The sequence below is a fragment of the Nicotiana tomentosiformis genome, chromosome 3 (assembly GCF_000390325.3).
Source record: "Nicotiana tomentosiformis chromosome 3, ASM39032v3, whole genome shotgun sequence".
Taxonomy (NCBI): domain Eukaryota; kingdom Viridiplantae; phylum Streptophyta; class Magnoliopsida; order Solanales; family Solanaceae; genus Nicotiana; species Nicotiana tomentosiformis.
The window spans coordinates 71,162,896-71,187,595 of NC_090814.1; the positions used below are offsets into that span (position 1 = coordinate 71,162,896).

Genomic DNA, 24,700 nt, shown 5'->3' on the forward strand with positions numbered 1-24,700 from the left:
CATACACATGCGCCATCAAGGGTAACGATTTAGAAGATGATGAAATTGAATATGTGCTTTTGAAAACATTCGGAGAAACCCTTTCGAAGGGAGCAATGATTTGGTATCACAACCTGCCATCAAATTCCATTGACTCATTTGCCATGTTAGCAGATTCTTTCATAAAGGCACACGCCAGGGCCATAAAGGTCGCAACGAGGAAATCAGACCTTTTCAAGGTAAGACAAAGGGATAATGAAATGCTGAGGGAGTTCGTATCCCGATTTCAAATGGAACGCATGGAGTTACCACCGGTCACAAATGATTGGGCCGTTAAAGCTTTCACCCAAGGGTTGAACGAGCGGAGTTCGATAGCATCACATCAGTTGAAACAAAATTTGATCGAGTATCCAGCTGTAACTTGGGCAGATGTGCACAATCGATATCAATCGAAGATCAGGGTTGAGGACGACCAATTAGGAGCCCCTTCCGGTTCAGTACATCCAAACAGGTCGGCAGTTAAAAACCAAAGGGATGTTGACAGGGAGCCAAGACAGAAACCAGTATCAACCATATACCGCAGATCGAGGGAACAATGGTTCAGGACGCAATTCCACCCGGAACGATCGAAGGCCGAATTCTTGGGGACTTATGAGCAAGAGTGGTTTTGACAAGTATGTCGATCCCACAGAGGCACCTCAGTTATCAGAATATAACTTTAGCATCGATGCATCGGGCATTGTATCGGCAATTGGAAGGATTAAAGATACTAGGTGGCCCAGACCCATACAAACTGATCCTTCCCAAGGAAACCCAAATTTTATGTGCAAGTATCATGGCACGCATGGTCACAAGACTGAGGATTGTAGGCAATTAAGGGAGGAGGTAGCCCGTCTATTCAATAAGGGTCACCTTCGAGAATTCCTCAGCGATCGAGCCAAGAATCATTTCAGAGAAAGGGACGCCAATAGAAAAAATGAACAGGAGGAACCCCAACATTTCATTCATATGATCGTCGGTGGGGTCGATATCCCATAGGAACCCATATTCAAACGCACTAAGGTATCAATCACTAGGGAAAAATGAACCCGAGATTATGTGCCCGAAGGCACTTTATCATTCAACGACAAAGAAGCAGAAGGCATTTCTTAGCCCCACAACGACGCTCTGGTAATTTCTATCTTATTTAATAAAGTTCAAGTTAAGCGTGTTTTAGTGGATCCAGGTAGCTCGACGAATATCATCCGATCGAGGGTTGTGGAGCAGCTCGGCCTACTAAATAGAATCGTTCCCACAACTCGGGTCTTAAACGGCTTCAATATGGCCAGTGAAACAACTAAAGGGGAGCTTATTCTACAGGTGAATGTTGTTAGAACCATTCAAGATACCAATTTCCACGTAATCGAGGGCGACATGAGGTACAATGCCCTACTGGAAGGCCTTGGATCCACAATATGAGGGCAGTCCCTTCGACTCTTCACCAAATGATGAAATTCCTGACGTCGGCCGGTGTAAAAATAGTATACGGGGAGCAGCATGCTGCAAAGGAAATGTTTGCGATCGATGAGGTAATGCCGATATCGACACTATTAACCTCGAAAAATTTGAGCATCAAAGGTAAACAAGGGGTCAAATAGCAACCACCAGCCACCAGTCTGACCCCTCGAACTTTTATTGTTCCTGAAGATTCTCACGCCACCCAATCAACGGTCGAAGAGCTGGAACAGGTTATATAGATCGAGTACCTCCTCGAGCGAAAGGTATACCTGGGAAAGGGGTTAACCCCCGAACTCAGGAAAAAGCTTATTCAATTTCTTATTGATAACATAGATTTTTTGCTTGGTCCCATTTAGACATGACAGGGATCCCACTGGAGATAACGATGCATCGGCTAAGCCTGGACCCTAGGTTCAAACCCGTGAAGCAAAAGAGAAGACCTCAGTCCGAGGTAAAGCACACATTCATAAAGGGCGAGGTAACCAAACGTCTCAAAATATGGTCCATTCGGGAAGTGAAATATCCCGAATGGTTAGCCAATGTAGTTGTAGTCCCTAAAAAGGGGAACAAACTTAGAATGTGTGTAGATTATAAGAATTTAAACAAGGCATGCCCCAAAGATTCTTTTCCACTGCCTAACATCGATCGCATGATCGATGCCATGGCCGGTCATGAGATCCTTACTTTTCTCGATGCCTATTCTGGGTACAATCAAATCCAAATGAACCCGGAGGACCGAGAAAAAACTTCATTATCACCAAGTATGGAACATATTGTTATAATGTAATACCTTTCGGGCCAAAAAATGCAGGAGCTACTTACCAACGCCTAGTAAATAAAATGTTCGAAGAACTAATAGGTAAATAAATGGAAGTTTATATTGATAACATGCTAGTTAAGTCCCTACGCGCAGAGGACCATTTGGCACATTTGCAGGAAACGTTCGAGATCTTAAGGAAATACAACATGAAGCTCAACTCCGAGAAATGTGCTTTCGGGGTCGGTTCATGCGAATTCCTTGGCTTCATGGTATCGAATCGGAGGATCGAGATCAACCCCGATAAAATCAAGGCCATCGAAGATATCACCATCGTGGACAGTGTAAAAGCCATGCAGAAGCTAACTGGACGGATAGCTGCCTTAGGCCGATTCATTTCGAGGTCGTCGGATCGAAGCCACAGATTTTTCTCTCTGCTAAAAAAGAAGAACAATTTCACCTGGACCCCGGAATACCGATAGACATTAGAGGAATTGAAGCGGTACCTATCGAGCCCACCACTGCTTCACATTCCAAAGGCAGATGAGAAACTTTACTTGTACTTGGCAGTATCGGAAATCGCAGTAAGTAGCATCCTAGTTCGAGAAGAACAAGGTATGCAATTTCCCGTTTATTATGTAAGTCGAACCTTGGGAGAAGCAGAAACTAGATATCCACATTTGGAGAAATTAGCACTTGCACTGATAAGCGCCTCTAGAAATTTAAGACCATACTTTCAGTGTCACCCCATTTGCATATTGACCACTTACCCACTTCGTAATATTTTGCACAAGCCTGAACTATCGGGCTGATTGGCCAAATGGGCCATCGAACTCAGTGGGTACGATATCGAATATCAACCCCGGACGGCCATCAAGTCTCAAATTTTCGCAGACTTCGTGGCCGATTTCACGCCAACCCTTGTACCCAAAGTCGAAAAGGAGCTCTTGTTAAAATCGGGTACATCATCGGGGGTTCACTGACGGTGCTTCGCATGTGAAGGGGTCCGAGTACGAGCTCTTGAAGCCGCCCATGGGTAGCACTATTAGGCAATCTATCAAAACTTCTAGATTGACTAACAATGAGGCCGAGTACGAGGCCATGATTGCAGGTCTCGAACTAGCTAAAAGCTTGGGAGCAGAAGTCATTGAAGCCAAGTGTGATTCTTTACTGGTGGTGAACCAAATAAACAAAACCTTCGAAGTTCGAGAGGATAGGATGCAAAGGTATTTGGACAAACTGCAGGTAACTTTGCACCGTTTCAAGGAATAGACTCTACAGCATATGCCTCGAGAAAAAAACAGTGAGGCCGATGCACTTGCAAATTTAGGGTCATCGGTCGAGGAAGATGAGATCAGCTCGGGCTGTCGTGCAACTCTCGAGATCCCTGATCGAGGAAGGTCATGCCGAGATAAACTCTACGAGCTTAACCTGGGATTAGAGGAATATATATATATTGAATACTTGAAGAACGGAAAGTTCCCATCGGACCCTAAAGAGTCGACAGCCCTACGAACCAAAGCCGCTCGATTCACATTGGCTGAAGATGGAACATTATACAGAAGGACATTCGATGGACCATTGGCAGTATGCTTAGGACCAGGAGACACTGATTATGTTTTACGAGAGGTCCACGAAGGCACTTGTGGGAACCATTCCGGCACCGAATCACTGATTCACAAAATCATTAGAGCGGGATACTACTGGGAAAGCATGGAAAAAGACATTTAGGAGTTTGTTCGGAAATGTGATAAATGTCAAAGGTTTGCAGCGATGATCCATCAGCCCAGAGAACAACTTCATTCAATCCTATCCCCATGGCCATTCATGAAATAAGGGATAGATATCGTCGGTCATCTTCTATCGGCCCCAGGTAAAGCCAAGTTCATTTTATTTATGATTGACTATTTCTCTAAATGGGTTGAAGCACATGCGTTCGAGAAAGTGAGAGAGAAAGAGGTTATAGACTTCATTTGGGATCACATCGTATGACGATTTGGGAGACCTGCCGAAATAGTATGTGACAATGGAAAATAATTTATCGGCAGCAAAGTAACGAAATTTCTCGAAGACCACAAAATAAAAAGGATATTATCAACGTCGTATCACCCTAGTGGGAACGGACAGGACGAATCGACGAACAAGACTATCATTCAGAACCTAAAGAAAATGTTGAACGACGCTAAGGGGAAATGGAGAGAAATTCTACTGAAAGTTCTTTGGGCATATCGAACAACATCAAAGTACAGTACGGGGGCAATCCCGTTCTTCTTAGTATATGGCTCCAAAGCCTTGATTCCAGTCAGAGAGCCCAGTGCCAGGTTTTGACATATAACAGAAGAGTCAAATCACGAGGCTATGAATACTAGCCTCAAATTATTGGATGAAAAACTAGAAGCCGCACTCGTTCGAATGGCTGCACAAAAGCAACGAATCGAAAGATACTACAATAGAAGAACCAACTTTCACCACTTCAGAGTCGAGGACTTAGTGCTGAGGAAAGTCACCATCAACATTCGAGATCCTAATGAAGGGAAGCTTGGCCAAAATTGGGAGGGACCCTACCAAGTCCTCGACATCGTCGGAAAGGGATCTTATAAGCTCGGCACGATGGACGGTGAACAACTGCCAAACAATTGGAACATATCGCTTCTCAAACGGTATTATTGCTAAGGTAAGAATTTATTTCCTTTTTTCATTTATATATTCGGCACTAACTCACTGCAGGTATTCGATCAAAGACATCGAGACCCCAGGTTTTAAAGCACGCGTTGCACTCTTTTTTCCTTAGATCGGTTTTTGTCCCAAGTGGGTTTTTTCGACGAGGTTTTTAACGAGGCAACAATTATGTGCTACCTGAGGACAATTCAACAGTATCCAAGTCTTCTTTACAATCAACCTCGAATACTGGGGGGGCATTACCTCGGATGTTACACTTTCGAGGAAAATACTTCGTATCAAAAGGTCTCGAAAGAGAAACTTTATAATGGGCCAAATGGTCGAATGAACCGTGTCCGTATAGAATAGTCGAGCCCTGATGGAAAAACATGTACGCATGTATAAATTATACAAAGAAGCATTCTTTGTTTATTAAACATCTTGTGTCTCAAAGAAAAGTTTCTACTATACAAGCTTCATACTTATGATTTTGTGAGAAATGGCTCAAGGGCCAAGTGCAAATATACCTCGTACACTCGGGGACTGCCATAGGCGATCGACGAATTCGAGTAATCTAAACTCGAATTCATAAGACCTCAAAGAGGCACCCCTCGATCTATAGGCCAAGGCCATCATTCTCGGGGACTAACATTTCAAACAAGTTCGAAGTGTTATTGAAAAATAATGCCAAGAGGCATACTCAAAGGCTACGACCAAATTAAGGCAGCTCGGAGACGTCCGAATCACGCAATAAAAATAGGCTTTCGAGTTCTTTGAAAAACCAGTTAAAAAAGGCTACCCTCAGCAAGTAATCGAAGGGGTTTCAATAAAATCAGTCCTCGAAAAACCTTAAGAGGTACCAAATTATCTTAACACAAACGTGCTAAGGCACAAAAAGCAAAGGGGTTTCAATCGACATCGAACCCTCAAAAAACCAAATGGGTGAATAATACGTGTTAAGGCATAAAGAAATATTTTACTAAGTATTCTAAGCCGAAAAAGAGAAAAAATAGCCATCTTTTGTAGGCCATATCAGCCCAATCTAAAGAGCCTAAGGGCCAATACACTTATAGTTTGAGATTTTGTTCTCACTCAATTCGGACCTAAGGGTTCCACTATTCCGAGCTCAAATAAAATTGACTTGAACATAGCTCGAGGATTCATCGTTATTTGGTATAAAACCTTAAGGGGTCTGTGTCACGACCCAAATTATCCCTCTGTAAGGTGTCGTGATGACACCTAATCTTTATGACTAGGTAAGCCTAGTATTGCGAAAAATATAAAGAAACACAACATTTTAAAGATAAACAACATATTATAAATAGCCAAGAGTAGTACCACTCAGCATATACAAAATAATTTTCCAAAATCCGGAATATCACTAAGTCACAAGCTGCTATAATCTATGTAGCTATATACAAAAGTCTGAAGATAATAAGGAAAGCCTCTAGACGAGGGAGTAGAAGGGGACTCCGAAGATCTGCGGACGCAAGCAGTAGTACCTTGAAGTCTCCTAAAATCAGCAGCACGTACTAACCCCGAGGCTGATAGCTCGTACCTGGATCTGCACACGAAAACATGTGCAGGGAAAGGCATGAGTACACCACAATGGTACCCAGTAAGTGCCAAGCCTAACCTCGGTCGAGTAGTGACGAGGTCAGGTCAAGGCCTTACCAGAGTAAATATAATAAATTAAACAGTAAAAGATATAAGTAAAATTTATGGTGACACAGTTAAAGAGATTTTCGAAAATTTAACAGTTAAGGGAGCCCTCAGCTCAGAACAAAGTAAACACATTAGGAAATCTCCCGGGATACCGTCCCGTAGTTCCGAATGAATATGCAGTACAAGAGAATCTCCCGGAATACGTTCGTAGTCCCAAAGTAAATATGCAGTGCTGGGGGATCTCTCGAAATACGTCCGTAGTCCCAAAGTAATTATGCAGTACAGGGGGATCTCCCGGAATACGTCTGTAGTCCCAAAGTAAATATGCAGTGCTTGGGGATCTCCCGAAATACGTCCGTAGTCCTAAAATAAATATGCAAGACTGGGGGATCTCCCGGAATTCGTCCGTAGTCCCAATTTAAATATGCAACGCAAGATGAAATGGCAGGTATGGCATCGAGTTATACAGTTTATACTGAACACAGATAAGGAAAAATAAGGATTTAACTAAGCATGGTGCACAGAATGTCAAATAGGTAGTTAAAACATGTAAGCATGCTTTTCTAGTCTAAACTACACAATTAAACATATTAGTACAATTTAATAAGAGAAGCAATTTATGATTTAAAAAGGAAATACAGAAGTTTTGCAATAATAGCCCATGTACGTATTTGTCACCTCACGTACACGGCGCCCACACACCAAATAATATCAAGATATCCTAAGGGGGAAGTCCCCAACACAAGGTTAAGCAAGCCACTTACCTCGAACTGCTCAAATCACCTCGATAACATGTTCTTGCCATGAGTATCCGACTCCAAATGGCCCGAATCTATTCAAATAAATTGCATAATGTAAATATAACTACGAGTAACTAATTTAGCTAATTAATTCGAAGCTAAAGCGTGAAATTAGGAAAAACGCCCAAAAAGTCACCCCGAGTCCATGCCTCGAAATCGGATAAAAGTCGCAAAATACGAACACCCATTCACTCACGAGTTTACTCGTACCAAAATTGCTCAAATCCGATACCAAAATCTCGATCAAAACCCCAAAATTCGGCTTAAAATTCTTTCTCAAAGTTTCACCCCAAATCCGAAATTAAATGATAAAATCAACCATAGATTAGTGGAATATAACCATAAAGGTGTTAGGAATCATTACCCAAAAACTTCCTCCGAAAATCTCTCCAAATTTCACCTTCTACCGAGCTCTCAATCAAATTTTTGTGTTATGAACTCAACCCTCGTTTTTGAACCTTAAATTCTGCCGAGGTGCGTTCTTCTTCGCGAACGCGACATCACGATCGCGAACGCGATGAACAATCTTCCACTGGCCCAAAGTTCCCTCTTCGCGAACGCGAGGGGACTCTCGTGAACGCGTACCTTCCACTGACGGACCCTTCGCGAACATGGGAACCTCTTCGCGAACGCGTAGGCTTAATTCCCGAAGCTTCCTCTGCCTCGTTCCTCTAAGCGAACGCGAGGACCATATTGCGAATGCGTAGTCTTAAGGTCCCACACCTTCACGAACGCGGAAACAACATCACGAACGCGAAGAACAACTTCGATGCCTTTCCCAGATGCTCTACGCGGTCGCGAGGCACCTCTCGCGAACGCGATGAAGGATTTTTCTGCAATAAAACACCAGAAATCCGCCACTTCTCTAAGTCCAAAGATGACTCGTTGAGCATCCGAAACACATCCGAGGCCTCCGGGACCTCGACCAAACATACCAACCAATCCTAAAATACCATACGAACTTAGTCGAGCTCTCAAATCACATCAACAACGCTAAAATTACGAATCACCCTCCAATTCAAATTTAAAGAACTTGAAACTTTAAAATTCTACAACCGATGCCGAAACCTATCAAATCACGTCCGATTGACCTCAAATTTTGCGCACAAGTCATAATCAACATTACGGACCTACTCCAACTTCCAGAATCGGAAAACGACACTGATATCAAAAATTTCACTACCGACCCAAAACTCCAAAAATTCGACTTTCGCCATTTCAAGCCTAAATGAGCTACGAACCTCCAAAACACAATCCAGACATGCTCCTAAACCTAAAATCACCTAACGGAGCTAACAGAACTGACGGAATTTCATTCCATAGTCGTCTTGACACAGTTCCGACTACGGTCCAAATCCTAAGGCTTAAGCTCTCATTTAGGGACTAAGTGTCCCAAAACACTCCGAAACTCAAAACCAATCATCCCGGCAAGTCACAATAGCAGAAATAGATTTGGGAAAAGCAGTTAATAGGGGTTCGGGGCTCTAACTCTCAAAAGACCGGCCATGTCATTACATCCTCCCCCTCTTAAAACAATCGTTCGTCCTCGAACGAGTATAAAGATATACCTGAAACTGTGAAAAGATGAGGGTACTGGCTGCGCATATCCTGCTCGGTCTCCCAAGTCGCCTCCTCGACCGGCTGACCCCTCCACTGGACCTTTACTGAAGCAATATTCTTTGACCTGAGCTTTCTGACCTGCTTGTCCAAAATGGCTACTGGCTCCTCAACATAAGATAGATCTTTGTCTAGCTGGACTGAGCTAAAATCCAATATATGAGTCGGATCATCGTGATACTTCCGGAGCATAGACACGTGGAATACCGGGTGAACTCCTACTAGGTTGGGAGGCAAGGCAAGCTCATAAGCAACCTCCCCAACTCGCCGCAATATCTCAAAAGGACCAATAAACCTTGGGCTCAGCTTGCCCTTCTTCCTGAACCTCATGACACCCTTCATAGGCGATACCCGAAGCAAGACCCGCTCACCAACCATAAATGCCAAATCACGAACCTTACAGTCTGCATAACTCTTCTGCCTGGACTGGGTTGTGCGAAGTATCTCCTGAATCACCTTCACCTTATCCAAAGCATCCTGGACCAAATCTGTACCCAACAATCGAGCCTCGCCCGGCTCAAACCATCCCACTGGGAACCGACACCGCCTACCATACAAAGTATCATATGGTGCCATCTGAATGCTGGACTGGTAACTGTTGTTGTAAGCAAACTCTGCAAGTGGCAAGTATTGGTCCCATGACCCTCCGAACTCCATCACACAGGCACAGAGCATATCCTCAAGAATCTGAATCGTGCACTCGGACTGCCCGTCCATCTGAGGGTGAAAGGCTGTGCTCAGCTCCACCCTAGTACCCAACTCCTGCTGTACAGCTCTCCAAAACCGTGATGTGAACTGTGTACCTCTATCTGAAATGATGGATACTGGAATACCATGAAGGCAGAAAATCTCAGCCAATATCTCAGAAGAATAAGTGGTCAACACTGGAATAAAATGAGCTGACTTGGTCAGCCAATCCACGATCACCCAAATAGCATCGAACCTTCTCAAAGTCCGTGGAAGTCCAACTACAAAGTGCATGGTGATCTGCTCCCACTTCCACTCTGGGATCTCTAACCTCTGAAGTAATCCACCCGGCCTCTGGTGCTCATATTTGACCTGCTGACAATTGAGACACTTAGCCACAAACCCAACTATATCCTTCATCATTCTCCTCCACCAGTAGTGCTGTCTCAAATCCTGGTACATCTTCGCGGTACCGGGATGAATGGAGTACCACAAGCTGTGGCCTCCTCGAGAATCAACTCCTGAAGCCCATCTACATTGGGAACATAGATCCGGCCCTGCATCCTCATCATACCGTCATCACCAATAGTCACATCTCTGGCATCATCTCGCCGAACCCTGTCCTGAAGAACTAGAAGATGAGGATCATCATACTGGCGCTCCCTGATACGGTCATAAAGAGAAGACCGAGCAACCACACAAGCTGATACCCGGCTAGGCTCTGAAATATCCAATCTCACGAACTGGTTGGCTAAGGCCTGAACATCCAAGGCTAAGGGCCTCTTAGCTGCCAGAAGGTATGACAAACTCCCCAAACTTTCTGCCCGGTGACTCAAGGCGTCGGCCACTACATTGACCTTCCCCGGGTGGTACAATATAGTGATATCATAGTCTTTAAGTAGCTCCAACCACCTTCGCTGACGCAAATTAAGGTCCTTCTGCCTGGGCAAGTACTGCAAACTCCGGTGATCAGTGTAAATCTCACAGGGAACACCTTACAAATAATGACGCCAGATCTTCAGGGAATGATCAATAGCTGCTAACTCGAGATCATGAACTGGATAATCCTTCTCATGCACCTTCAACTGTCAGGAGGCATAGGCAATCACCCTACTGTCCTTCATCAATACTGCTCTAAGGCCAATCCTCAAAGCATCACAATAGACAGTGTAGGACCCCGAACATGTAGGCAATACTAATACTGGGGTTGTAGTCAAAGCTATCTTGAGCTTCTAAAAGCTCTCCTCATACTCCTCGGTCCACCTGAACAGAGCACCCTTCTAGGTCAGCCTGGTCATAGGTGCTGCAATGGATGAAAATCCCTCAACAAAGCGACGGTTATACCCTGCCAAACCAAGGAAATTACGGATCTCCGTAGGTGATGACGGTCTAGGCCAACTCTGCACTGCCTCCACCTTCTTCGGATCTACCTTTATCCAATCATAAGACACTATATGGCCCAAGAATGCCACTGAATCAAGCTAGAATTCACACTTAGAAAATTTTGCATACAGCCTCTTCTCCCTCAAAGTCTGAAGCACGGTCCTCAGGTGCTGCTCATGATCTTCCCGAGACCGAGAATATACCAGGATGTCGTCAATAAACACAATGACGAAGGAATCAAGATAAGGCTGAAATACACTGTGCATCAAATGCATAAAGGCTACTGGGGCATTGGTCAGCCCAAATGACATGACAAGAAACTCATAGTGACCATATCTGGTCCTGAAAGCAGTCTTCAGGATATCCGACTCCCGATTCTTTAACTGATGATAGCCAGAACGCAAGTCAGTCTTGGAAAACACCCTGGTACCCTTTAACTGATCAAATAAATCATCAATGCGAGGCAAAGGATACCTGTTCTTCACTGTAACCTTGTTCAGCTGCCGATAATCAATACACATACGCATAGAACCATCATTCTTCTTCACAAATAAGACCGGAGCATCCCAAGGTGATACACTGGGCCTGATGTAACCCTTATCAAGCAACTCCTGCAACTGCTCCTTGAACTCCTTCAACTCAGGAGGAGCCATACGGTAAAGAGGAATAGATATGGGCTGAGTGTCCGGCAACAAATCAATGCCGAAATCAATATCTCTGTCGGGCGGCATGCCCGGAAGATCAGCTAGAAACACATCTGAAAAGTCCCTCACTACTGAAATTGACTCAACTGTAGGGGTATCAATACTAATATCTCTCACATAGGCCAAATACGCATCACACCCCTTCTCAACCATTCATTGAGCCTTAAGAAATGAAATAACCCTGTGGGGAGTATACTCTAACGTACCTCTCCACTCTAATCTCGGCAAGCCTGTCATAGCCAGCGTCACTGTCTTAGCGTGACAATCAAGAATAGCATAATGAGGCGACAACCAGTCCATGCCCAAGATAACATCAAAATCTACCATACTGAGTAATTACAAATTGGCTCTGGTCTCAAAACTACTAAGAGTAATCAAACACGACCGATATACGCGGTCCACAATGAGAGAATCTCCCACAGGAGTAGATACATAAACAGGGAAACTCAAAGAATCCCGAGATATCCCCAAATGTGGAGCAAAATAAGAAGAAACATATGAATACGTAGAGCCTGGGTCAAATAATATTGATGCATCCCTATGACAGACAGGGACGATACCTGTGATGACTAAATCTGAAGCAACGGCCTCTGAATGGGCTGGAAGGGCATAGTACCTGGCTTGGCCTCCCCTTTTAGGGCGACCTCGACCTCCCTGACCTCCACCTCGAGTTGGCTGAGGAGGTGGGGTGGCAGCTAGTGCTGGAAGAATGGCCGGAGAACCCGGTGGAGCACGTGGAGGCAGATAAGTCTGTGGAGGTGCACCCCTCCTGGCTCTGGGTCAATCTCTAACCAGGTGACGAGTATCACCACACTCAAAACAACCTCTCGGAGGACGCGGAGGCTGAGACTAACTCGGACCTGGATGGCTGGACTGGCAGGTAATAGCACCTCGAGTAGGAGGCATACTGGATACTGGCAGTGCATAATAGGGCTCCTAAGGTCTAGGAGGAGCTGGAACACCGCTGGCTGCTGGAAGAGCTGAATGAACAGGGCGACTCACAAAACCCCTACCATTGCGTGCTGCTGGTGCACGAGCTCCTGAATAATGACCAGTCTCTCGAGACCTCTTAGTCTCTCTCTCCTCTCTGTTCCGGGCGAACATGCCATCCACTCTCCTGGCAATGCTCAATGCCTGTTGATAAGTGATGTCCATCTCTAACTCCCTGGCCATACTGGTCCGAATAGTGGGGTGGAGTCCCTCAATGAAGCGACGAACCCTCTCTCTGACTGTAGCAACCTGAGCCGGTGCATGGCGAGCTAACTCACTGAAACAGACTGCATACTCCGATACAGTCATAGCACCCTGACACAACTGCTCAAACTCTGCGCGCCAAGCATCCCTGAGGCTCTGAGGAACATACTCACGCAAGAACATCTCTGAAAAATGAGTCCAAGTGAGTGAGGTTGCATCGTCCGGACTACTCAGCTCATAGGCACGCCACCGATATGCTGCTCCCCTCAGCTGGAAAGCGGTGAAAGAAACCCCACTCGTCTCCACAATGCCCATAGTGCAGAGAATACGATGACACTCCTAAAGAAAACCCAGAGCATCATCTGAAGCTAGTCCGCTGAAAGTAGGTGGGTGGTACTTCTTGTACCTCTCAAGTCTGAGCTGCTCTGCCTCAGAAGCAGCTACCCTGATCTCATGCTGAACTGGAGCCACTAGGGGCATAGGAATATACTCTGGGCCTGATCAACTTGGACCCTCTGCTCAAGAGTGCGGGGTGCGGGAGTCTGTGCCCCTCCCCCGGCCTGAGATGTAGCGGGAGCTATCGAAAATAGTCCAGCCTGAGCCAGACTGCTGAACATGCTCAAGAACTGAGCTAAAGTCTCCTGAAGGGCTGGAGTAGCAATAGGGATCTCCGGCGCTGGCCCTCCAGCTGGAGCTGTTGGGGGCTCCTCTGATGCAGCTCTCGCAGGGGCTCGGGCTGTACCAAGTGGTCGTCCTCTACCCCGACCCTGGCCTCTGGCGGCTCTGACAGGGGGCTCGGGTGCTTGATCGTCGATCCTCCCGGTACGGGTCCTCACCATCTGTGAGAAAGAATATAATAGAATCTTAGAATGTTTTATGTCAATAACTCGCACGACAAGGAAATCAAAGATATATGATTGTTCTTAACAGTTACATAGCCTCCCGAAGATAAGTACGGACGTCTCCGCACCGATCCGCGAGACTATAATAAATCGGCTTGTGACTCGCGACTCCTATGAACCTAGTACTCTGATACCAACTTGTTACGACCCAAATTATCCCTCCGTAAGGTGTCGTGATGGCACCTAGTATTAACGACTAGGTAAGCCTAATATTGCGAAAAATATAAAGAAACACAACATTTTAACGATAAACAACATATTATAAATAGCCAAGAGTAGTACCACTCGGCATATACAAAATAATTTTCCAAGATCCGAAATATCACTAAGTCACAAGCTGCTATAATCTATGTAGCTCTATACAAAAGTTTGAAGATAATAAGCAAAGTCTCTAGACGAGGGAGTAGAAAGGGACTCCGAAGATCTGCAGACGTAAGCAGTAGTACCTTGAAATCTCCTAAAATCAGCAGCACATACTAACCCCGAGGCTGATAGCTCGCACCTGGATCTGCACACGAAAACATGTGCAAGGAAGGGCATGAGTACACCACAATGGTACCTAGTAAGTGCTAAGCCTAACATCGGTCGAGTAGTGACGAGGTCAGGTTAAGGCCCTACCGGAGTAAATATAATAAATTAACTAGTAAAAGATATAAGTAAAATTTATGGTGACATAGTTAAAGAGATTTTCGAAAATTTAACAGTTAAGGGAGCCCTCAGCTCAGAACAAAGTAAACACAATGGGGAATCTCCTGGGATACCGTCCCGTAGTTTCGAATGAATATGCAGTACATGGGGATCTCCCGGAATACATCTGTAGTCCCAAAGTAAATATGCAGTGCTGGGGGATCTCCCGGAATACGTCATAGTCCTAAAGTAAATATGCAGTGCTCGGGGATCTCCCGGAATACGTCCGTAGGCCCAAAATAAATATGCAAGACAGGGGAATCTCCTGGAATACGTCTGTAGTCCCAATTTAAATATGCAACACAAGATGAAATGGCAGGTATGACATCGAGTTATATAGTTTATACTGAACACAGATAAGGGAAAATAGGGATTTAACTAAGCATGACGCACAGAATGTCAAATAGGCAGTTAAAATACGTAAGCATGCTTTTCTAGTCTAAACTACACAATTAAACATATTAGTACAATTTAATAAGAGAAGCAATTTATGATTTAAAAAGGATAAACAGGATTTTTGCAATAATAGCCCATGTACGTATTCGTCACCTCACGTACACGGCGCCCACACACCAAATAATATCAAGATATCCTAAGAGGGAAGTCCCCAACACAAGGTTAGGCAAGCCACTTACCTCGAATCGCTCAAATCACCTCGATAACACGTTCTTGCCACGAGTATCCGACTCCAAATGGCCTGAATCTATTCAAATAAATTGCATAATGTAAATATAACTACGAGTAACTAATTTAGCAAATTAATTCGAAGCTAAAGCGTAAAATTAGGAAAAACGCCCAAAAGGTCACCCCGGGCCCACCTCTCGGAATCGGGTAAAAGTCGCAAAACACGAACACCCATTCACTCATGAGTTTACTCGTACCAAAATTGCTCAAATTCGATACCAAAATCTCGATCAAAACCCCAAAATTCGTCCTAAGAATCTTTCTCAATTTTTCACCCCAAATCCGAAATGAAATGATGAAATCAACCATAGATTAGTGGAATATAACCATAAAGGAGTTAGAAATCATTACCCAAAAACTTCCTCCGAAAATCTCTCCAAATTTTGCCTTCTACCGAGCTCTCAATCAAATTTTTGTGTTATGAACTCAACCCTTGTTTTTGAACTTTAAATTTTGCCCAGGTGCGTTCTTCTTCCTGAACGCGATGAACAATATTCCACTGGCCCAAAATTCCTCCTTTGCGAACGCGAGGGGACTCTCGCGAACGCGTACTTTCCACTGACGGACCCTTCGCGAACGCAGGAACCTTTTCGCGAACGCGTAGGCTTAATGCCCGAAGCTTCCTCTGCCCCGTTCCTCTACGCGAACGTGAGGACCATATCGCGAACGCGTAGGCTTAAGGTCCCACACCTTCGCGAACGCGGGAACAACTTCGCTGCCTTTCCCAGATGCTCTATGCGGTCGCGAGGCACCTCTCGCGAACGCGATGAAGGATTTTTCTGCAATAAAATACCAGAAATCAGCCACTTCTCTAAGTCCAAAGAAGACTCGTTGAGCATCTGAAACACACCCGAGGGCTCCGGGACCTCGACCAAACATACCAACCAATCCAAAAACACTATACGAACTTAGTCGAGCTCTCAAATCACATCAAACAACGCTAAAATCACGAATCACCCTCCAATTCAAATTTAAAGAACTTGAAACTTCAAAATGCTACAACCGATGCCGAAACCTATCAAATCACGTCCGATTGACCTCAAATTTTGCGCACAAGTCATAATCAACATTACGGACCTACTCCAACTTCCGGAATCGGAAAATGACCCCGATATCAAAAATTCCACTACCGGCCCAAAACTCCAAAATTTGACTTTCGCCATTTCAAGCCTAAATGAGCTACGAGCCTCCAAAACACAATCCGGACACGCTCCTAAACCCAAAATCACCTAACGGAGCTAACAGAACCGACAGAATTCCATTTCGGAGTCGTATTCACACAGTTCCGACTATGGTCTAAATTCTAAGGCTTAAGCTCTCATTTAGGGACAAAGTTTCCCAAAACACTCTGAAACTCAAAACTAATCATCCCCGCAAGTCACAATAGCAAAAAAATATTTGGGGAAAGCAATTAATAAGGGTTCGGGGCTCTAACTCTCAAAACGACTGACCGGGTCATTACAGTCTATTACTGTGAGTTCGAAACTTACTCGAGCTCGGCTATAAAAATAGTACAATTACGGCTCCGATCAAGCTCGTCCAAAATCAAACCCCGAACATATTGTTGAGCTCGGGGACTCGCCCTCACTTAACTAAAAAACCTAAGGGTTTGTTCTACTCTGAGTTCGGGTTATCGCTCACTCGATTATAGAGGCTACGACAACCGATTGCAATAAAGTCTTCACAAGGTAAAGACAAAACATAATTTATCATAAATCAAAAATCGGAGACTAAACGGAAAGAAAAGGAATCTTTCATATATGCAAAGTATTTACAAAGACCACACAAGGTCTTACACAAAAAATAAAAAAAGAAAAAATCTTAAGTGCTTACTCCGCCTCGGGTGCCGCATCTTCGGGAGCATCATCTTCCTCTCCTCCGCTCTCGGATCCAGTCACAGAGTCTTTATCATCGGAAAGAAAACCCCCGGCCTCGTCCTCTAAAACCTTCACATTTTCGATATCAGCCGTGAGGTCGAAGCCACGAGCATGTACCTCCTCAAGAGTCTCTCTTCAAGACTGGTGCCTAGCATGCTCGGCAACACGGGACAATCTAACCTCAGCAGCGTCAGAAATTTCCTTTGCCTGAGTGTTAGCAGCTTCAGCGTCGGCTCGGTAGGAGGCCATGAGCACCTCTGCCTCGAATGTGGCCCTTGCAAGTTCAGCGGCCAGCCGAGTCTCAAGCTCTTTAACCTTCTGGGCTCGGGCCAAGTTCTCCACCTTCACACTTTGGAGTTGACGCTCAACCGAAGACAGTTGAGCCTGAACCGCATCTTTCTCCGAGGCGAGTCGGTCCATGCTATGCTTCCACCCAAGGTTTCTTCCTCTTTCATATTGGCCTCCTCACGAAGCTGCTCAACCAATTCGGCCTTTTGCTGAGCCTGGAGGATCAAAGCGTTAGTCGCCAATATCGAGTTAATGTATAACATGCTCCCAAAAATTTACATTAGCCATTCAATGAGCTCGGTCTGATCTTGATGAGCTCTTGTTAGCTCGGCTTGAATACTCATGATCTCCTCTTCTTTGTGCACATAAAGGAGTTTGAGAGCATTTCTCTCCTCTGTAAGCTTTTTGAGATCGGCCTCGCATCGGTACTTGGAAGACGCTTCTCGATGGAGCGCTGTAGCCTGTACAGAAAGAGAGGAAATCAAACTTAGAGAAATAAGAACAAACGCAAGCATGGTAGCATGGGCTAAAACTCACTTGGTTCACAAGCCGCTGAGCCTCATAAAAAATGAGTGATGCATCAAGGTCGGAAACATTATCGACCCCCGCGAAGCAGCCACGAAATATGTCATCCCCTTCGGAGGCTGTCCCCATATCAGGGGTCCCCATGGATCGGGCATCCCGAAACTACCCCTCGGAGAACGTGGGGCCGGGAGGTGAATCGTCAATATTAATTGCCCCGAGCGAGTCACTTGGGGCATTCTCTTCTCTTTGAAAGGCCTCAGAATTAGACCTTTCGGGAAAATCTGCCGGTTTCTCATCACAACAGGGGGCATCATCAACACCCGATGATTTGGGGACTCTACTCGGACCTTCCCCTGAGATCACCTCGGTCTGCAGTTGAACCCCCTCGACTGTCACCGGCTCAGCAGCTTTTGAAGCTCCGATGCTTCCCTCTTCCAAGACACCAACAGGCAGTCGGTATCTTCTCCCTCCTCGTCTTCATCTCATAGCGTTTGGACTACATCGGCAGGCAGAACGGCGGGATCATTCTTCGACTTTCGAGCCCCGCTTTTCTTAGGCCTTGGGGTATCTGGCGGCGAGGCCCTTCTCCTCTTCTTATCTTTGGTAGGCTTCGGGACCTCCTCTCCCCCGAGGGGAGGCAGCCTCATAACGACACTATCTGCAAGACCTGTATGAGAAGAAATCAAGTTAAAAGGAAGTATTTCACAGGAAAGCATCAAACTCGGACAGGTGAACTTACCATGATTTTTGGCCTCCCATCGACCCTTGGCCAAATAACGCCACCAGCGCTCAACATACGAAGAGGTTGAAACCAGTTATCGAACCCAACCTGCAAGGTCCGGGACCGCACCGGGAAACCAGGGGAAGTTGTACCATAAAGAAGAATATAGATGAGAAAGAGGTAAAAGAAACATAACAAGTGACCAAACGATATCGGTGAAGTTCTACTTACACTTCATGTTCCATTCTTCGGGGAATGGCATCTTCTCGGTAGGGATTAAATTGGAGGTCTTGACTCGGACAAACCGGCACATCCATCCTAGGTCCTTGTCCTCGTCTATGATTGAGAATAACACCTTCATGGCCCGGCGCTGAAGCCTTATCAGTCCGCTCCGATAAAGACGAGGGTTGTATAGCCTAATGAGATGATCGAGGGTGAAAGACATCCCTTCGATCTTGCTCGAGAAGAATCTGAGCAAGATGACAATGCGCCAAAAAGAGGGGTAGATCTGGCCTAGGGTTACCCGGTATTGGCGGCAGAAGTCGATTATGACGGGATCGACAAAACCCAGTGTGAAAGGGTAAGTATACATACTTAAGAACCCTTTCACATGAGTGGTGAAGTCCTCTTTGGGGGGTAGGAATCACCACCTCTTTATTCTCCCAGTGGCAGTCCTTTTTCACCTGCTCGAGATCGCCTTCGGATATCGAACAGATGTATCTAGACATGGGCTCGCATCGGCCAGGAACCGAAGAGGGTTTTTCGACTTTAAAGTCGGAAGTAAGTTCGCATGGCCCGAGGATGCACTCTTCGATACGTGGCTCCACCGGTATTTTGTCACCGGCCGGCCGCGATGAGGAGGCCTTTTTTCTCTTGAGGAACAGTCTTTGATGTTTTTGCCATTGCTATATGAAGTTTAAAGAAGGAAAAGGTGGAACTTGCATTTTAATAAGAGATTGGCAAATGGAAACCGACAAAGTTGATGGACTTGAAGAGAATAGAAATGGAAACCAACAAAGTTGATGGACTTGAAGAGAATAGAAGAGCTTTTGAAGATTAGAAGAAGTTTGAAAAGATTATGAAGGTGGTCTATTTATAATAGCCACTTTGACGGTTTGAAAACACTAGTGCCCGGTCATCAACTGGCGTTAATTAATAACCTTGGGAACTGCGCAGACGTGATGTTTCAATCGCTTCTGTCGCTTACGTCACGATGTTGACGTCATAATTGATCGAAGTCTCAAATTCGTTTCTTCTCGTTACACTCCAAAAAATGAGGGGACTATCTGTATACAGTCGAAATCGGGCATACCCGATTTTGTTGGCAGGGGAGTTGTCTCGAGGGTAACCTTATAATAGATCGGGCTCGAGCTCGAAGATAGAACATCACACCTGGAGATCGAAGTGTCCATTGAAATCGAGGCCAGCAGTAATCGAGATCGAGCATGATTGACTTCGAGTGAGGCGTAATAACGAAATGGCGAGATATCAGTGACCGGTCGAAAGTAAGGGAGAAAATCCCGCAACAAATCAAATCAAAGCGGTTATTAACGCCAGTCATAGGATCTACTTCCGTTATTAGAGTTGTACCTTATTTAGGATCTCTCTATTATATAAAGATGGATCCCATTCACTTGTAAGAACACATTATTCACTAATAAGAATATACATATACGCTGTACGTTATTTTTTTTGTTCATCACTATTCATCGTTGTTTGTTCTATCCTATATTGTTCTTATTAATTAATCTCGAGACTACTTCGAATCGAGGTCGAGGCATCGCTTGCAGACCGGTTTGATTTATTTTATTGTCCAAGTTATCTATTTAATTCGTTGTTTATCAATTGGTGCTGGTTTAAATCACATATTCTTAAAATCACAATATAAGTTTAATTGTTACTCAATTCTTAGGGTAAACACGCATATAAATAACTTACAACTTCCTGCGGGAATAATCCAATTAGAAATTTATTTGGTTGAAAAAAGAGAAGTAGCTAGATCTTCGACTTACGACATGAAGTACTTCACAAATTCAACAGCAATAAAAACCATAATTAATTTAGCACACAGTCAATGAAGTGTTTCTCAAAATCAATATCTTCTTGAGTTCCTGTTAGGGCTTATACGTCCAACTATTTTACATGGCCTCTCGATTCCTGCGAATTTTAGAAGGGAAAATAGCTTCACAAAAAAGACAATTTAAGAATGATCAACCTGAAATGTAAATCTTACACTGCTTGAATTGAAAATTAACTTGCTTTCGCACTTTCCAATGATGCAAAGATGTCTACAGTCTTTGCAAGAAGAAACCATTTACAAGTCTTGCAAAGAGGGAATCACTTCAACTCTGGGTTAGCAGAGTATGAAAGTCCACTTAAAACTGCAATAAGGATTAAAAGCAAATTCCATATTTACGACGAAAATAATAAAGAAGTGGTGCATTTGCTCTTAATCATAAGGATATAAAAGACTCAATGTGATGCTTTATTATAACTAATATTGTTTGATCTGTTCAGTTATAGACTAATATGTACTGAAACCAACTTTTTCAATAAGGGTATATTGATTCCTTGAACTACAACTTCCACAATACCAGCCAAAGGAGCAATTTCAAATCTTACCACCTGTTTATTGGTTACTGCAATACAAAGCAGCAAAAGCATAAGTTCCAAAACCAATAATCAGGACCCTGCTGAGGACTAATACAGTCCTTTATCTAGTTTCTTATGAATCAAATGCAGTTGAACTCACCGGTAGAAGGGACATGTGTATATACTGAAATAGTAGGCCATAATATCATAAAGTCCAGCAGAGGGAATTAGGGAAAGAGGAATTCACTTGACTGTATCATGTGATTAAACAGTAAATAGATATTCTTTCAGGATATCTCTCTAACGGTAGAAGCTTCATATTATTTTTTCAAAAGGAAGTTAATTGATGACAAATTATCTTTAGAGATATGAAAAGCATCCCGCACTCCATCATATTTCCAGCTAACAACTGGTGTTTTCTCAGAATTCTCTTGGCGTAACGCTTAAGAAGAAGAATATATAATATCTATATCTGTTGAGAAGAAAAAGCCCCCTCATAATTCTGATTTTCCTGGTGGTTCGTCTACCGATAAAGAAGAAGAAGACCTAACAGAGATGGTTTGTCTTCAGACCAAAGTGTTCGATATAACCTAAGTCAAATAGGTTATTTTTGGTCGACTTTGGATGGACACGTGGAGAAGGCAAGGCCTTTGGATCAAGTAAGCTGATCCATGATTGATTAAATAGAGACCATCTGATAATAGTGGTACTAGAAGCTTCCCTCACGTAAATGACATGTGAGAGAATATAAGTTAGTTACTAGAAGAATAATTTAATTATTAGTGGACAAATTAGAATAGGACAAGTGTACAGATTTTACTCTTTCCGCTCATTCTTTTATTCCTTAGCAAGTGCATATATACGTGTACATGAAGTGATGAAATACACAGAAATTTTCAGAATTTACTCTTCAAATTCGTTCATGGTATCAGAGCACCTAGCTCGATCCAACAGTTCAATTATCTAGATTATTTACATCATCTCATCCTCAACGTCAACTCATCTTCACTAAACAAAATTGGGTGACACAACCATAACTGCAGATACCAACAACGTTGCAAAGGCTGTGAGTTATGATATCAATCACCCCTATCATCTTAATAATTCTGATTCTCCTGGGATGACTCTAGTCAACACCTTGTTTGATGGAAGGGGATATCCAGGATGGATGAGGTCCATTTTGTTGTCTCTATCAGCTAAGAAGAAACTTGGGTTTATCAATTGAGCATGCCAATCTTCAGATCTGAGTTCTCCAGATCATGATTTCCTGGATTCTGAATGCCCTTTCTAAAGATATCGCAGACAGTGTGATATACTCCAGAACTACAAAGGAGCTTTGGGATAGCTTGGAGGAGAGATTTGGAAAATCAAATGGAGCCAATGAGTGATATTGCAGGATACTTCACTAAACTCAAACGATTGTGGGATGAATTGGATGCTTTAAATGTTGTCATATGTTGTTCATGTGTGTGTACTTGTGAAGGAAAAGCAAAATTAACTAAGTCACTTGAAGATCAGAGGTTAATTCAATTCCTAATGGGATTAAATGAAATCTATGCACAAGCAAGAGGAAACATACCCATGATGAATCATTTACCTAGCATAGATGTTGCCTATTCTCTTCTCTTGCAAGATGAAAATCAAAGAGAAGTTTATGCAAACACACATTTTAACTCAGATTCATTGTCATTTATGGCAGTAGGAGATGTGAAACAACCTAATGCCTAACTTTTAGCTGATTTTGTAGCTTTTATGGTGATAGGGCAGGGGAGAACTTTCAGAAAAACAGGAACCAAGCACAAAGAGAAGCAACAGTGGGAACAAAACTTAATAATTCAGGGCAGAAGTTCACTAAACCACAGCAGAAGTTTAAGGCAAAGAAGAGGTACAATCCAAATGTGTCTTGTACTTATTGTGAAAAAATAAGGCATACTCAAGAAGATTGCTACAGAATCATTGGATTTCCAGATGATTTTGAGTTTACCAATCAGAAGAACTATCAAAATCAGATCAAGGCAAATGCAGTTTTAACACATGAAAATCATGAGAATTAGACAGGAGAGAATACTGAAAACAACAATAATTTTGGGCAACAACTCAACAAGGAACATGTTACAGAAATGGTGAACATATATAAGCAGGCAAAGTTGGCACAAGCAGGAAATTCAGGAATCAATGCTAATGCAGTTGCTGGTACTATTCTAAAATACTCAAGTTCAGTCTTTACCACTCTAAATTCTGACACCTAGATCATTGATTCAGGTGCTTCAGAGCATATGTGTTTTGATCCCAACTCTTTCTTATTTCTAACTCAACTTCCTGTGCCTTTGAACATCAATTTACCTAATTCTTTCAAGGTAATTGTTACTCATATGGGAAATATTTCTATCCCTCCAGGTCATGTCTTGAACAATGTCTTACATGTTCCAGATTTCAAATACAACCTATTGTCAATACATAGGTTTTGCATTCCGTTCAAATATGGTGTCTTATTCACATCTATTGGGTGTGTATTGCATGGCCTTTCAATGAAGAGTCCACAAGCTTTTGGTGAAGTTAGAGAGGGACTCTACATATTGGAGCCTAGTAGTCTTAAGTCTAAGAGTCTATTCAGTATTAATGTATCTTCAATTCAAAAAGGAAGAAATTCCATTTCAGAGTCTATGTCTTTTTCTAGTCATGTTCATGTTAATGCAATTCCTGATGTTAAACTTTGGCATGTAAGGTTGGGGACATCTCCCACTTTCAGCAATGAAATATTTAGATTTTCTTCATTGTGACTCAAACTCTGATTTTATCTGTGATGTTGTCCTAAGGCTAGGCAGACAAAGAAACCTTTCCCTGTCAGCACCATTAAATCCATAGATATTTTTTATCTCATTCATATAGACACATGGGGACATTACAAGTCTAATACCTATAATGGGTTCAGATATTTCCTTACTATAGTAGATGACTATAGTAGAGGAACATGGACATTTTTGTTGTCCTCTAAGAGCAATGCATTTCCTATGCTCAAATCTTTCTTATCCATGGTTGAAAGACAGTTCAAAGCAAAAGTGAGAATGATAAGGTCTGATAATGCTCTAGAATTGGGGAAAGTGACACAAGAAGCAACTTTTCTTGCTTTAGAAGGTATTCTGCACCAACTGTCTTGTGTAGAAATACCTCAACAAAATGAGATTGTTGAGAGGAAACATAGACATCTCTTAGAAATTGCTATAGGTCTAATGTTTCAATCCAGACTGCCTATGTCATATTGGGGTGAATCTATTCAGACTTTCACACACATTCTTAATAGGTTGCCTTCCAGTGTTCTTCAAGGAAAGACACCATATGAGGTCCTATTTCTTCACAAACCCAAGTATGACTATTTGAGAAATTTTGGATGCCTATGTTATGCCTCTACTTTGAAACAGGGAAGAGGGAAGTTTGATGCGAGGGAAACAACTTGTGTTTTACTTCGTTACCCTCTTCAATAGA

General features: G+C 43.4%; 1 protein-coding gene across 1 annotated transcript; it reads left to right on the forward strand.

The window, feature by feature from the left end:
* The first annotated feature begins 22,588 nt into the window (after window positions 1–22,588).
* LOC138907987 (uncharacterized) lies at window positions 22,589–23,271 on the forward strand. The gene is made up of 2 exons (XM_070198615.1): window positions 22,589–22,902; window positions 22,965–23,271. Exons 1-2 carry the CDS (start codon window positions 22,589–22,591, stop codon window positions 23,269–23,271), a joined length of 621 nt encoding a protein of 206 aa, XP_070054716.1.
* Window positions 23,272–24,700: the final 1,429 nt, after the last annotated feature.

Excerpts from the sequence above, each read along its gene's own strand:
- LOC138907987 (XM_070198615.1), top strand. The coding sequence starts at position 22,589 with ATGGAGCCAATGAGTGATATTGCAGGATACTTCACTAAACTCAAACGA. Across the intron at positions 22,903-22,964 it reads CATTTTAACTCAGATTCATT|CTTTTATGGTGATAGGGCAG; the intron begins GTCATTTATGGC and ends CTGATTTTGTAG.